At 37.5% G+C, this 15,774-nt stretch overlaps 1 protein-coding gene across 1 annotated transcript in view; it reads left to right on the top strand.

Annotated features, from left to right (window-relative positions):
• The window catches only part of LOC102042945 (ras-related protein Rab-10-like), a 32,246-nt gene extending 19,293 nt beyond the window's left edge, over positions 1-12,953 (top strand). The window contains exons 5-6 of the mRNA XM_031066561.1: positions 2,787-2,888; positions 12,035-12,953. Of these exons, the coding sequence (XP_030922421.1) occupies positions 2,787-2,888; positions 12,035-12,109 (177 nt within the window). The 3' untranslated portion in view covers positions 12,110-12,953. The remainder of the gene's footprint in view (positions 1-2,786; positions 2,889-12,034) is intronic.
• Positions 12,954-15,774: the final 2,821 nt, after the last annotated feature.

The raw sequence follows: 15,774 nt of genomic DNA, 5'->3' as shown, positions 1-15,774 counted from the left end.
AGTATTAGCATTACTTATTGTTGTTGGTAAGATACAAGCTTATTTCACACAAGTTCTCCAAACTGTTATCAAGGATATTATAAAATATCATTTGTCAGTAGCATAATTCCCACAGGTTTGTAAATGTATTTAGGTATTTTATTTATGGATCTATTCAAGATGTTCCCAAAGGGAAAAAAAAAAAAATAGTTATTTGAATACGTTTTCCTATTGTCTTTCAGAGAGGGAGTAGACAAACACATGTTCATACTTTCAACTGCTTTACCACTGGACCAGTGGGGGTTTTTGCACTGAGCTACACTTTTGGAGGACTTGCTTGCCATAAAGTTCAGCAGTATGCAGGGTGAAGTTAAAAGATACATACATTAATCTTCTGTGACCAATATTGTGCACATATAGAGAAAATGGGGGTGCATTGATTGGTGTAGTGGGCAATGTAGTAACATGATACAGAGAAGACTCAAGTACTCAAGGTTTTTTGATTTGATTTGATTTTTCTTTTCTTTGGTCTTCACAAGTAGAGCTTGCTCCCAGGCCTCTGCAGGTTCCTTCTTGGTTTGGGAAGGAGCAGGTCAGCCAGCAGTGTGAAAGCTTTGGATTAGAAATTGCTTAGGAAAGTTGGATGTGCCCATAGACATGAGGAAGTTCTCCCAGTTGTGCTGAAAGAGCTGATCATTGTGATTTGAGCCACTGTCAGTCAACTCTGAAAAATCATGGTGGTTGGAAGAGATCCCTTTTGATGCCATGACGTGTCTTTTTAAAAAGGCAAGGAAGAAGGTTCTGGGGGCTATAGGCAGTCAGCCTTGCTTCAGTCACATTGTTTGGCATCTTCACTGGTGATTTGGCTGATGATAGAAGGAGATTTGCATGTGACATGAGATTAAGGGGTGTGACTGGCACACCACACGGGAGAACACCGATTCTGTGGGATCTTGATAAACTTGGGAACTGGGCCAGCAGAAACATCGTGAAGTTCATGAAGTGCAAAGATTTCCACCTGTGATGGAATAATCCAAGGCAGGAGTCACTACCCTGCCACAAAAGACTGGTGAGTTACAATGAACACCAGCTTGAATATAAGTCAGCAGTGTTCCCTCATGGCTTTAAAGGTGTTGAGCAACATTAGAAGGATAATGGATGGTGGATCTGGGGAAATTATTACCCCCCGTTACTTAGTGCTGACAAGGCCACATGGAATAGTGTGTCCAGCTTTGGCTCTCCTGTTTCAAGAAGGGTGTTGAGAAACTGCAGCTGGTCCAGCAGACAGGTATAAAGGTGATTGGTGTCTTGTACTGGTATTCCATGAGGAGAGGGAGCTGGGTAAAGAGCAGGCTAAGGAGCAGTTACTGATCTACAGCAACTGAAGTGGCAGTAAAGGAATGACAGAAATAGACTCTTCTCAGTAGAGACAGACAATAAACAGATGGGTAGCAGACACAAGTCCTGGCTTGGGAGGTTCAGGTTGGAGTTGAAGAGAACCAGTTGCACTAGAACGTTGATGTAGCCATGGAAGAGGATCCTATAAAGGCTACAGAATCTCCATCATTGGTGGATTTCAAGACTTCTGTAGGCAAAGCCACAGCTGACCCAATATTGCTTGGGCAGTAGCCTCTTTTCAGGTGGGGTTGTCTTTCAAAATTATTTCTGCAATTCCATGATTTAAAGGGTCGGTTTGTGTTCATCAAAGTTTGTAAATAGGTAACTTCTAGGAACCTGTTGATTGATACAAGAAAAGAAAAGGGCTTTTAATAGTAGTTTCTTTGTACTTTATAATCAGTGAGCCAGTAGTTCTCTCTACTTTATTAGCCCAGTATTCTTTTATTGCTTGTCTTTTTCTTTATGAACCCTTATGCATCATTGTTTTGTACTGGCAATAGTTGAATGATTTTAACTTTCTGTAACAAGTTGCTGCAGTACCGAAAACAGTTCACAGCAGTCCACTGAGTTTCAGAATCCCTTATGAAGTTATGAAGTGGTCTCTGTCTAATCAATCAGTTAGATTTCATCTTTATTTTCAGAACTACAATTTCTTGTAGCATTTTGGAAAGGAAACCATTCTTCTTGCTTTGTTTTTTTTTTTACTTTTAGTGTAATCTTTATTATATTTTGACTAAAACTCTGAAGTCTGATTATTGTATATATATTGTGTTGAGGTTTATTTATTCATGCCAACATAACTCAAAGCTATCTGTAATGGAAATACACTGGAAATAAGACAACAGGAGTAATTAAAGAAAACCAACCAATGTAAAGTCTATGCTGCCCATCTAAGTATTTTCTCTCTTTGCCTTTTACCATAATGCCATTTTACATGCATATGTTTTCTTTGCTTGTCTGTTATCTCTGTGCTTCTCTCTGTCTAGCATAAAGGAACATCTCTTTTTTGTATTTCATCCTGCCACTTTTTTTCAACAGTTCTTGTCTCATTTTTATCTGCAGGCACTCCATTAGTTTCCTCTAAATAATTGCTTAGGAGACAGTTCATTTTCCAAATCAGAACACTGAGAACAGACCCACTGGATTTTATTCTTGTTATCTGCAAGTAAAGATTGGTTTAAAAAGCTGTTTTGAAAACACAAAAATTTAAGAAGAATGTTTTAAAAGGTACCTGAAATTTATAAAGTGAGGATGAATATAGAGTACTTTACTGAGCAGTTATGTACTTAATTAGGGTTTTTATGGAGTGTTAGCAGTCAGAACACCTTCATATTTCTTGCTACTAGTACTAGGAACTGTTTTTTTTTTCCTGAAGAATGTTCATCCCATTTCTTACATTTGTTTTTCAGCTTGCTTGGGAATACGGAATGCCATTTTTTGAGACCAGTGCTAAAGAAAACGTGAACATTGAGCATGCATTCTCAGTCTTGACTAAGGAAATCCTGGAAAAGGTAGGCTTCTTTTCCTAGAAGAAAGAAGTTAGGTGATTTTTCTTGACAAATTGGGTAAACAAGGTTGTAACTACAGAATAGTTTAAGCAAAGCAGAGCTGATGCTTTTTTGCATTATGGAGTTAGTATTTTTGGGGGGATCCTGTAGCTGCAGGCGTAACAGAGGAGGAACATGAGGGAGAAGAATCGTGGGAGAAGAGAAAAATAAAGAGGTGAGCAGGTACAATACAGTTGAGAGAAAAAGTGAAAATTCAGGAAGACTGCATTTGTGGCTTTATTTCCCATACTTTCCTTTAAGGGAGTGGTTAACAGCTCCTAAGTAGTTCCACTTCTGAGCCGGGAAGATTCCTTTTTCCTCTAGGTTTCTGCAGTGTGCACACAGTGAAGATGCCACATGATGATGGAATCAGTGGAGCTTATATGTTCAGCAATCAAATGTTTTATCCAAGGTTCATAGCTGTTTGTTTGGTTGATTTACACTAGTGCTTTCGAAGTTATCAGGGCCTAAAGATTTGAGTTAATTAGTGGTAGAATCAATATTGTATCTGTCAGAATCAGCATCTCTCTAACTTGAGTGTGTTGGCTTAAAAGTCCTTACTCCTCAAAGTTGCAATTCTTTTGTAGGACTGAATTATTGTTCATTAGCTCTGAAAATGTTTTGCATTGCAATTTATTTTTAGGCAGCAGAATATTATTTTAGACTTTAATAGATGTTCTTCATGCAATGTATCATCACTGCCATTCATCACCAATATTAGTTATACAAAACTAACCTTCCACTCCAAATACTCTTCAAGTCATAATAAAGATAAATGAGCAAAATTACTGACAAAGTCACAAGTAGCAGTGTTTTGATTAAGTAGCCATGGGGGTGGTCAGCATAACAGCTCAGGATTGGACTGCTTCTAAATCGGGGTCCTGTCATACTACATAGTAACACAAATTGTAGTTGGTTATTTTGGGTGAGGAAAAAAAAGGCAAAAAAATATTTTGGTTACTTTGACATGAAAGTGAAGCTCAGCTACTGAACAGTCAAATATTGTTTAGAACGGGAAGATAATGGCAGGACCTTGGGTTACTGAGCTTGTTGGAAAAAAGTCTCAAGTAAAATAACTCAAGTAAATGAAAAAGGCGTTGTCTACTGTAAATAGAGAATATATTGTTAGTATGAAACATGAAAACTACAAAACAATAGCTCTGATCATAACTGCTGCAAAGACAAATATGTGTGAAGTGAGCATTTCTGCAGAGTGTGTTTGGATGATATCTAAGAGAATTCTCTGCACATGCAGAAATGTTGTTTAGGTATTTTTCACATTAAGATTGGCTATGCTTACTTTACAGTAAGTGAAACTTAAGTATTCCTACTCACCTTCATGAAAATTCATGGGGTTTGTAGTGTGGACATGGCAAAAAAGTTCAGGCCACGTTGAACATGTTACACTACTGCTTGGTTTTAATTAGAACTGCTTTGAACAGTTGTATGCTCTGCATGTGTGTGTGTTTCGAAAATGTGCCCGTGAGAATTTGTCATATTTGTCTGTAGTAACGTTTCACCTTAGCTAAAAATATTTGGAGTCCTGATGAGGCATCATGTACTATTACTTTGGTGTATAATTTGCCATTTTTAGTAAAATGCTTTTGTTGATTTAAACAAGAACCCCTTTAGCCCAATTGGTTTTACCACTAGCCTGATAAGAAAGAGTTTGCTGGGAAAAAAAAAATCTACTATACAGTTTCATCATGGTTTTCAGGTTCGACAAAATAATTTGCCTGTTCACAAAACTGTGAAATCTGAATGTACTACTTGAATTTTAACTTCCTCTAACTGATGAAATTTTGGAGAATGGAAAATGCAGTAGCAAGTGTGACTAGTAGCTGTGAAAAATGGCATGATAGATGCCAGTCTGAGATAATTTCAGTCACACATCCATTTGGTAGTGGTGAAATATGTATTTGCTGATTGTAAAAAGGAGATACAGCTTTGCACAGCGTTTTGGCCCCAGGCACCTATGCTTGGGGATATCAGGCCTCCCTGCCCTCTGCAATGGACCATCTGTCCCAGACTGATGAGATGCTTCAGTGGGAGCACATCATTGCTTTCCCAGTCCCACAGAAGAAAGGAACTCCCTAGGACAGTCTGTTATGGCCACGCTTTTGGGAAGTGCGTGAAGCCTACTCAGAGATAAGATAAATAAGCAGGGTAGGCTGGCAGGCAGTAGACCATTCTCAGATGCATTGCAGATCTGAGGAAATCTAGGACTTCTTATGTACATTCTTGCTTGCCATCTACTGTGGGCATGTCCTTAGTAACTTCATTTACACAAAGCACTCCTGTAGATGGGGAAGATTGGTGTCCAGAGTTATAGAGCTCATACAGAGGTACTAAACTTGTTGACTCTTTCAAAATTTAGAACAGGCTGTGGTTCAGTGGTGGGTTGGGGGAAAAACATATTAAAAAGTTTCATATTAAAGACATTTAAACAACACAAAACAAAAAAGTTTCAGTGTATTGTCACTATTTTCCCATCTCTTTTTGCAGTTTGTCTTGTAGTGGGCTTAAGGGAGAGAGAAGAGTTCTGTATCCCAGTGATCTGAATAACTGAAGTGCTGCTTGACCTTTCAGATACTTCTCATCTCAACCATTCTATGCTGGGTCTTGGTCCAACAGCTCTAATTTACATGGGCAGTGTCATGAAAACCATCAGATGTTTTTTGATGGTTTTTTATTGCTTACATTGGTAACAGCTAAGGAGTCATACCATAATTCTGAGAACTCACAATTTTCAAACCAATCAGTTAATAATAAGTGAATGCAGAGGAGTTTTAACTTCCTCTTACTGGTGAGTTTTTGGAGAAGGGCAATAATAACCAATTTAATTGCATTGAAAGGCTGCAGTGGAAATAAATGTTAATGACATAGATTATTCCAAGAGTTTGCTTAGACATGTTGACAAATAACAATATTTTATTTATTCATAAGTCTCCTGAATCTCAGATATGCCTAAACCTGTTCACTAATAGATGACAGCTGTTCTTTGACAATGCTTCTGGTTGCCAGTGAACTATTTGAACTTGTGAGTCAGTCCTCTAAAAACAACTAAAACCAAAAAAATACCACCCAGAATGCAGTTAGCATTTGCTCTTTTGTGTTCTTTGGTTTCATGCCTGGCAAGCAGTAGTGTTCTCAAGTAGGTTTTCAAAAAAATATTACAAGCCTTTGTATGTGTCCTTTTGGGTGTGATTGTTGGTATTTTTCTAAACTAGGATCAGGAGAGAACTCCATTAAAAAAAAACCACCAAAAAACAAAAAGAAGAATGAAGTTACCACCTTTTTCTGAAAACTGCAGTAAAACTAACCAAAACTTATATTCTGCCTACCTCCCAAGAGTGATTGACTACTAAGACTATTTTAATCATATTAAATAAATATATATCTCCTGAGTAGAGAGCAGTGAAAATCCATTTAAATCCTTGCCCTGTGCTGTTGAGAGTAACATTTAATGTTTAACAGCTGGATGTCATTTGAGATGAACATTCAGAAGTAGCAGGCCTCAATTTTGCCCTTCCTTCATTTCTTTACACTTCTTTCCTATGGCAACACGATTGTTGTGATTATACTGTGTTTTCTATTCCTTTGCTCTTAAAGTACCTTTGGAACTTCTTAGCTGATTTTAAACAAATTTGACAGATCTAACTAAAAGGTAATTAAGTTCCCGAGTAGTTCCTTTTGAAAATAAGGTGAGAGGTGGAGTACTCTGCAGAAGGAAAGTCTCCAGCATTAGTTCATAGAATATTAGAGACCACTACACAGAGAGACTGAAAAATGCTTCAACCAGCTACTCCAGCTGGAACTTGCATCACAGATATCAAATTTAATTCACTTCAAGACCTAAATCCATAGGAAATCGGATTTCATTATTGCTGAGGTTCATGGAATTGTTAGTTTGTCTAAAAGATCCCTGTGTCTCCAGCAGTGCATACTCAGTGTTTCTTTATTACCCTTAGTCATGCATGGAGCCCCAGGCTTTATTTGCCCTTTATTTATCTTGTACTGACCACAGAATAATAATTCCTTCGAGAGGTTTTTCATAATGCTTATACTGATGTACTTTAGATCCATTTTAGATTTTTATCTCCTTAACTTTCTTAGTAACATTAGGTATATTCAGCATTGCACATGTGGGAGCAGAGGTACAGAGATTAAAGCAAAGAGGATAAATGGTACCAACTCACTTAGTGCTGGTGCAATGTAAGGCAAAATTTAACTACACTATCTTATTTAATTTTTTTAAAGTCTGTTCTGGACATTGAATGAGCCAGATATTTTTCTGGAAACAGTAGCATATAATTAGGTCACATAAATCAAAACTTAATCACATCATCTGTGTATAGGGGATGAGACTCATCTTTGCATGCAATCTTAGCCAGCTAAAATTTGCATGACTGGTCTGGTTGTCTGGAATCATCTCTATTCAATGGAAAGAGATGAGTCTTTAGGATAAAATTGTGTTTTGGAGGTGCCTTTCTCCCTCCATTGATTATGGAGGCCTCCATATCTCAGCCTGTATGGTTTCATATGATTCAAATTAAATAAATTAAACTCCAGGAGAAAAAAAAGAAAGTTACAGACTTGGCTTACTTCTGGCATTTCCTTCTGCGGGATACTGACTTTGAAGATACATTGCTCTCTTAAACAGAGTTTTTATGATGCAACTATATTAAATATCACCTAGATTATCTGTAGGGATGAGGAACCTCACAGGAGATCCACACCTGTTTTCTCAAGTTTGTGAATAACTAATTGCAGGACAACATTGTTACAGTCTACATGGTAGTAACAGGAGAGGGAGATAGAGCCCCATGCTTTGCCAGTGGGTTAGATGTTTCAGACATAGTGGAATAGCAGGCTTTGGGAGCAAGACCTTCATCAACATTCCTTGAGGAATGTAGTCAGCAGTTAGATCCTGCTGTGCCAGACCTCATATCCTCCTCTCCTGCTTCTCTACCTGTTCCCACAGTGATTGCCTTCCCTGCTAATATATCCCTAGCCCTTGCTTAATACTGCTTTTGCCTTGTCCAGCCTATTGTGATTGTGAGACAACTCTTTTGTATTTGGAACAGGTAATTTGAATTCCAGAATATAGGCGAAATACATAAAAAGTGTTGGGACTATTAATAACTGAGCTCTCCCTAATGGCAGGTCAGGCACTGAAGTCACATGGGACTTCATTTTGTGAAGTTCTCTACCAGTCTTTGTCAACTATCACTGTTAAATATAAACAAAATGATCGCAGTAATTAAGTAGGATCATCTTTTAATAAGAGTAAAAATCCTCAAATTTAAAGAAGTTATAAATAATAGTAACATCAGTTCCAGTCTCTTCTGTTTGTTTCTCCAAAGCTTCTATTCTAATTTTTCAGCAAGCACTCCAGGTCTGACTTTGACTGGGAACATGATATGGGTAAAGCAAAATCCTGTCACTCTTTCAAACCCACAGTGAGCCCCACCTTCAAAATAACTTAACCAGTATCAAAATACCAAAAACTGGTGCTAGAGAAGGTGGATCTACCATTAACCTGAGTAGGTTTTCAGCAAGGAATGTGCAGCTGAGATTAATGAAGATTTGTATATTTACTCCATTACAAACCTTTCAGAGAGGTTGTTGGGGTTTTTTCATTACATTTTCCTTTGTATTCTACCCTAGCTTTCTTGCCTTGATTAAAAAAAAAAAAAAGGTAACTGAGCCATCTCATCACAATTCCTGTGTCTAGGTATCTATTGCATGCCAGTGATATGAATTCTGCTTAGAAGTGGGCAGGAGAGACAGCCAGAAGGGGAGTTTTAAGCAGGAAGTTTAAAACTGGCTTGCAGAGATGCCTGCCAGTTAGGTGAGACTTGTCTGCTGTGCTATTTAACAGGAAAAACTAGTATTTAATAGCAGGAAATTTCAACATCTTACTGAAATCACTGCAGGGTAAAGAGGCATCTTTGTCCGTGGCGGTATTTTCAAAACCTCACTTTGCCCAAGATACTGAAGTGGAAACTCCAGCTTCTTGGTACCATTTTGGTTCTTCTCACCTTTTCAGTTTTTGGCTGTTTGTTGGCTGACTTGTGGGGCAGTGAGTTCCAAGCAGCTGAGCTGAAATGTGAGCTGGAAGTGTTGGTGTTCATGGAGCCCTGGAGGAGGAATGCTGCCCGCCTTGTTCTCACAGGTGGGAGATTTGCATACCTCCCTGCTGTAATTTCGGGAGAGGGGGTGCCCCACCTCTCCCAAGGCTGGCTGAGGCTGAGCACTATGTGGGATTGCCCAAATCTGATTGTTGCTTCAATGCTTTATGCAGGACTTGTAGTATCTCTTTAGATTATGAATGTGCACTTTTTAAATATGCATGCAGCACATTTGCTTAAATGGATCCCAGACCCTTATTTGCTTCACAAAGGCCCTGTATGGAACAGTCTTACAAACTGAAGTGATTAATAGTCCTCAACTTTTAAATTAATTTTAAAATTACTGTTCTTTATTTGTGGAGTGGTGGTTCTTGTCTGTCTGCACTGGCTAGTTTGTAGATGAACTAACAAATAATGATTTTAGAGATTATAAGAACTGTTACATTATCAAATATGTTTCATCGTTCTTAATCACTTAACAGTACTGAGGATCCTTGCCAAGGATATATGAAGAGCTTACTTACCATCTAAAAGTACTATTGAGTAGTAAAATGCTATGGATGCAAATAAGTATCCTAAGTGTTTAAGGAAATGTAAGTTTCTCCCCTTTGACTGGAAGTTTGGTCTTGAAGTATAATCTGCAACATCTTCAAATTACCTGTTTCCTCTAAGTAAGTGAAACTTGAATTCTGAAACTTACACATAGAAAGTCACAGGTTAATTCAAACAGAGATTTTTCTAGAGCTCTTTTACTACCTAAACTGATTGTTTTCTCCAGAAAAAGCATGGGTGAAACAAAACCTATTTATTTGATGTTCACAACAATCAATGTTCAGTGTTATTTCTTGGTCTCAATTGAGTGAAATTAAATTTCTTACTGTACTGTTGTCTTCCAAAGCTTTTATTTTCCCCTCAGAATCTTCTCTCTAAACCAGAGTGGTATCTTATTTCTTGAGATTATGACAAGGTTATGTTTGTGTAATTTTGAATCTGCCTTACTCCCTTTTTTAGAAAGGTCTTCATAAAAAATTATTTTACAAAAATGTACTGTCTATGCTTGCAGACTACCAAATACTGTCTCTGCCTAGCAGAAATTATAATAGCCACAACTGTGTAAAAAGTTAAAACTAAGCAGAAGCTATAAAGCTGCATGTTGGTATTTCTAGGAATTCTCAAGGGTAATAAAAATGCTATGCCTTTTGGTCCTTCCCACTCAAAAAATAAATTAAAGAAAAAGCCAAAAAAACTGAAAACAGACAAACAATCCCAAGTAAAAGTGCACCTGCTGTATTTCTTCATTATGTGAAGAATTCATGATGACAAGAAATTTCTAAAATCAGTAAGCAACAGTCTTCAGATATTCTAGTCAGACCATATTTGCTAATAATTTTACTGATGACAGCTTCAGCATCCATCCTGGGGTTTAGACACCACAATACATTTCCTGCCCTCTGCTCCTTCCTCTATCCATCACTTTTGATCCCCTCCCAGATGTTTAATGTTCTCCCCCCAGCACCATGCACTGTGGAAGCCTCCCTGGGTCCCTGCAGCCTCAGGGAGGAATGAGCTCAGCCACTCTTTGTGGGGACAGCTCTGGCACAGGGCAGCCAGCATTCTGGAAGAGCTGGAACTATGGCTACAGGAAGAAAAAGGAAACAAATTCCATGCATCTTCTCCAGAATTTTAAGAAGTGATGAATATTCTCAGCCAAAGAGGCATAAAGCTTATTTGTAGCATGGGGGAGACTTTATATTTTGCCGTCTTTCTGATGCAGCTGAGTAATTTTAGGTGAATCTTTCTGGATGTAGTCAATGTTCAACTACCCTGTGACTTTCTATGTGTAAGTTTTCAATTTTGAGTCATGATTAGTATTGTACTACATGATGCCTTTTTTTTCCCTTCTTCCTTTCTTTTTTTCCTGTGCTTTGGATTTCATTCATTCCAGCTTAGATAGCTGTTGTCTCTGGAAGCTTCTCTTTATTGTCAGACATGGTTGTTTATGGCTGTTTAGGTTGAGAGAGGAATGTGGTGAATCCAGAGGTTGTACTTATTTCTCTGTGCTTGGTTGCTAAACCTTCCAAGACACAGGCAGCAGAGTGGCAGGTAGAAAAGTTGGGGCTTTCATTTTCCTGGGCATGTGACAATATTCTGTGTGTCTTTGTGCCCTAGTTCAGGGTTCAGTGTTCATAGTTTCAGAGAACAAGATTGCAACATGTTCTGCATTGCACAACTGGGTTTGATTGTTTTTCTGGTCAACATTAATTATCTAGTTGAGTTCATTGCTGAAAGGAAGAGTCCTGGTTTTGACGATTTTCATTTTTGTTACAATCTGCTTTTGCAATCAGTACATAAATGTTTTACAAGGGTGGAGTGCTATTTTGATCATGATAAAGACTGAACTGTTTCCATTTGGGGATATTTCTGGTTATTAAATAGAGGCAAGAAAACAGAATTTCAGTGAATTTCATGAAACAAGTTAATATCCATTATAACAGTTAATAGCCTGTGCCTTTTCTTTAGTGAGTACTAATATTCTGTATTACCTGTTCCTTTCAACTGGACTTTTCCAACCCATGCTCAATACTTCAAAGATAAGGGTACTTAACTGAAAATTAGCTAAAATTGGTAGTCAACAGAAGAACTTGTACTTACAGAACAGTTCATGTGAGTAAAGATTTACAGGATTGACACGTATGGTTTGTAGTGACTCCTCAAAAGACATTTTCTGTTACCTTCAGATTTAGGAGAGATGTTTGAGGCAGCTAAAGAATGTAAAGATGCCAAATGGGACTTGCATAGGCGTCAGTTTCCATCTAATTTATTAGGAAACTTCAATCATTTAATTAAATATTCAAAGGAAAAACATATCCAGTGACTGCACCAAATATTTTACATTAAAGTATGTGAAAAAGCAAACTTTTCAACCGTTGTGTTCTAGTTATCTTAATGAAGTGTTTGCTTTTGTTTGTTTTTCAGAAATCCGGTGTATTACATGACTTAGACGTTGTGTCTCTAAGTGAAACTAAGAAGAGAACCTGCTGTGCATTCTAAAATACTGGTTCTTATTCCGTTTTCTCTTCAGGAAATATCAAGTATTACAAAGGAACATATAAGATTTTAAAAGTCAGCCTGTAATCCAAAATACCGTGTTTAAGCATTACACATACATTGTTGCCAAATTTTTTATATGTTTATATTATATTTTCATATTTTTAATGTGAAGATAAAACAGTTATCTGATTTAGGAATTATTAGGTATTTCACAGGGTGACAGTGCTTGAATGTAAATGTTTGCAGAAATGAAGTCTAAGTGTACTAATTTTCTGTTATTAAAAAAACACCCTTCACTTTTTTTGTGTGTTATTTACACCAGATTTGTAATATAATGAACATTGACATCATCAAACAAGTAACCTTCTGATATATGAAATCATATAACATCTCTTTAAGTACCTGATATTTACTGCAATCCCTTAAGACAAGTCTCAGAGAATTTTTGGCTTGGTTTCTTTTATACTAATTTCAGACACATATATGCTACTTTAATACCCTTGTATGGGGACTCTGCAAACTTGATGTCTGAAAGAAAGGGATAAACCATATAAAGATTGGTGTCATAGAATGGTTCGGGTTGGAAGAGAGCTTGAAGTTCATCTATTTCCAGCCTCCCTGATATGGACAGGGACACCTTCCACTAGAGTATGTTGCTGGACCTTCCTAAGAATTTTGAAAGCATGGAACAACAGAATACATCTAGCATCCAGTAATAATACTAATGTTTCTGTTATTTAAATTTCATAATTCCTTAAAATAATTTACGCAGGTGTTAGCAGCATACCTGCATTTTCAAATGTTCTTTTTGTCACAAATGATCACAATGAAAGGCTTTCTTTGATATTGTGTTTATTGTATTTATGTTGTTTGCTCAAAGTGTAAATAGAGGAGGGATCTGATTCTGCTCATGTAGATTTGTTTTATACAGATTTGTAATATCTTTAAAATCTGTGGAGAATATCTTATTTAATTTTAAACAAGGGCAGAGTCAGGATGCTGGTTGCTTTTTCTTTAATCAAAAGCAAAGCAAGCACAACTCAAACCTGCAAGATAAGCAAAAAGCAGACACAGGTTGAGAAATCTGAAGAATTGTGGCAACTATACTGTCTTCTTTTTTTATCCTTGCATAGGAGATGTGGTTGTTTTATCACCATTTTTTATTTACTAATGCTGTCGTGCAGAATTGTGTTTTGATCCATCCCAGCACATCCAAAATAACTAACTCCACTGGCTTACTGTTCTGAAATGCCACTAACCTTCTGAAATATGCTTGCTTCTTTTTGAGGGCTGTTTGCAGATTGTCATAATATCAAAATATTACTAAATTTGGTATTGAGAAAGGGAGCTCAAATGGAGCACATGGGACCAAGTGTGCCTGAGCATAGTGCCAGGTTTATACGCCCCTAGCCCAGTTAGCGTGCCTGCAGAAATGTTACAAAAGGATGGGCTGGGCTCTGTATTTACAGCTGCTCCTGACTACTCATCATGGCCAGTCGCTGAAGCTAGTGCTTTTCACAAAATATGAAAACAAGGAACAAAGGATAATCCCTGCCTTCATTAAAACCATAGCAGAGGAAGGAAATAGTGCTGGAAGGGATTTTGAGAGTCTGTCTGGGTTCTTATCATATCTCAACCTCTGATCAGCTGCCCCTGATGAAATGCAAGAAGCTGGTCAGAGACCTGCAGTGGTAGAGATTTCAGAGTGTCTCTGAGTGGCAACAGTCCTTACTTAACTGGTCTGGTAAGCAGGAAATTTCCTAATACCTAATGTAACTGGTACACATGGAAAGTAGGTTCTCCCTTTCCTCTTGATGCAGGCGAACACCTCTACCTGCTCTCTTCTCTTCTGTTCTCTTCTGTTCTCTTCTGTTCTCTTCTGTTCTCTTCTGTTCTCTTCTGTTCTCTTCTGTTCTCTTCTGTTCTCTTCTGTTCTCTTCTGTTCTCTTCTGTTCTCTTCTGTTCTCTTCTGTTCTCTTCTGTTCTCTTCTGTTCTGTTCTGTTCTGTTCTGTTCTGTTCTCTTCTCTTCTCTTCTCTTCTCTTCTCTTCTCTTCTCTTCTTCTTCTCTCTTCTCTCTTCTCTCTTCTCTCTTCTCTCTTCTCTTTTCTCTTTTCTCTTTTCTCTTTTCTCTTTTCTCTTCTCTTCTCTCTCAACAACTCCTGACCTTCCTACCTTCCCTTGTAGTTTGGATTTTCAGAATCTTTTGCCCTTTTTGTCTCCCTCCTCTTAAAGTTCTTGAGTTGGTTCTCAACTATCCTGGATTGTAGATCTCAACTATCCTGGATTGTAGACTGAGCAGATTGGTTCTCAACTATCCTGGATTGTAGACCTCAAGACTGAGCAGGCTATTCCAGTTTAAATAAAAACAGCTGGATAGGTTTAAATTATGTTTTCATTATCTTGCTTGTGATACTCCCATTTATGCATTCCATCATCAGCATAACGCAAGGTAGCCTAGCACCACTTGTGATCCATAGAACTGCTTTTTTTATCCTGCTACATACTTGTGCAGTTGATTATTCCTTTGGATGTGTAAAACCTTCTGTTTCTCCTTGTTCAGTGGCATTTCAGTTGCTCCAGTCTGCCAAGATCCCTCTGAATTGTAATGTTGTGCTCCAAGATAGTTGGAGCCTCTTCCTATAAATACTGTCTCCAAATATAAGTGCACTCTGTTCAGTCATCAGTGATGTTGATGAAGGTCCTGGATAGGTATGGATCCAAGATGGATATAAGTGAAATTCTGTTCAATGTATCCTTTCAGCTTTGGAGTACTAATTATTTCCAAATAATTTCGTATTTATATTGCCTAGACTGTTCATCTGGGGTTTTTTGTAATAGGAGCACATTATAAGAAACTCTTATGATCCTCAGTCTTTCTCCCTATCCACAAAGCCTGTTAAAACACCTTTATTTAGTAGAAATTCACTTGATCAGTTTGTATATTATATCAGTTTGGTATTTCTTTCCCTCCTTTGAAAGAGATGCAATTCCTTTTGTGTTTTCTGGAACCTCATTCTACTAATTCATGGAAATAATCAGTAGCAATTTTAACATAGTTTGAACCATAAGGGAGTTTCACCAGATTCAGTCTGTCCAAAAATCTTTAACTTGTCTATGTATATTCCAGTTTATTTGTTCCTTTTTCTAGCCTTAGACTTTTGTTGGTGGTGGTAGAGTGAAATCACATTTGCCTTCTAAAATTCAAGGCTGAAGTTGAAAGTATCAGCATCACCAGTGATGATTAAATAGTTTCCCCTCTGTGGAATAAGAGACCATTTTTTCCTTAGTATTCTTACTATGCATCTTATCAACAGGCTTGCTATCTTTAAAACCCAATTTCCCAACTTTCTGGGAGCTTATCTTTCAGGTTTTGTCCATACATAGTCTATATATTTATTAATAATTTAGTAATTTGACCTACTTTCTATTTTATTTCAATTCAGGTCATTGAAGATCTCATGATTCATCCAAATTAATCCTTATCTCACTTCCCTTCCCTCCTCTGTATAGATCAAATTCTGCAGTTTTGCCTTTCAACAGTAGTTCCATGATGAACTTTAAGCTGTCCTGAACTCACAGCTCACCTACTGGTTTTCTAGGTTTAAGCATCCATGTAATTCCTCCTTCTTTTTCTAACAGTGAAAATAGATTTAAAAGGGTCAGA

Source organism: Geospiza fortis, unplaced genomic scaffold, assembly GCF_000277835.1.
Source record: "Geospiza fortis unplaced genomic scaffold, GeoFor_1.0 scaffold53, whole genome shotgun sequence".
NCBI classification, from domain to species: domain Eukaryota; kingdom Metazoa; phylum Chordata; class Aves; order Passeriformes; family Thraupidae; genus Geospiza; species Geospiza fortis.
This window is presented reverse-complemented; position numbering and strand designations above follow the sequence as displayed.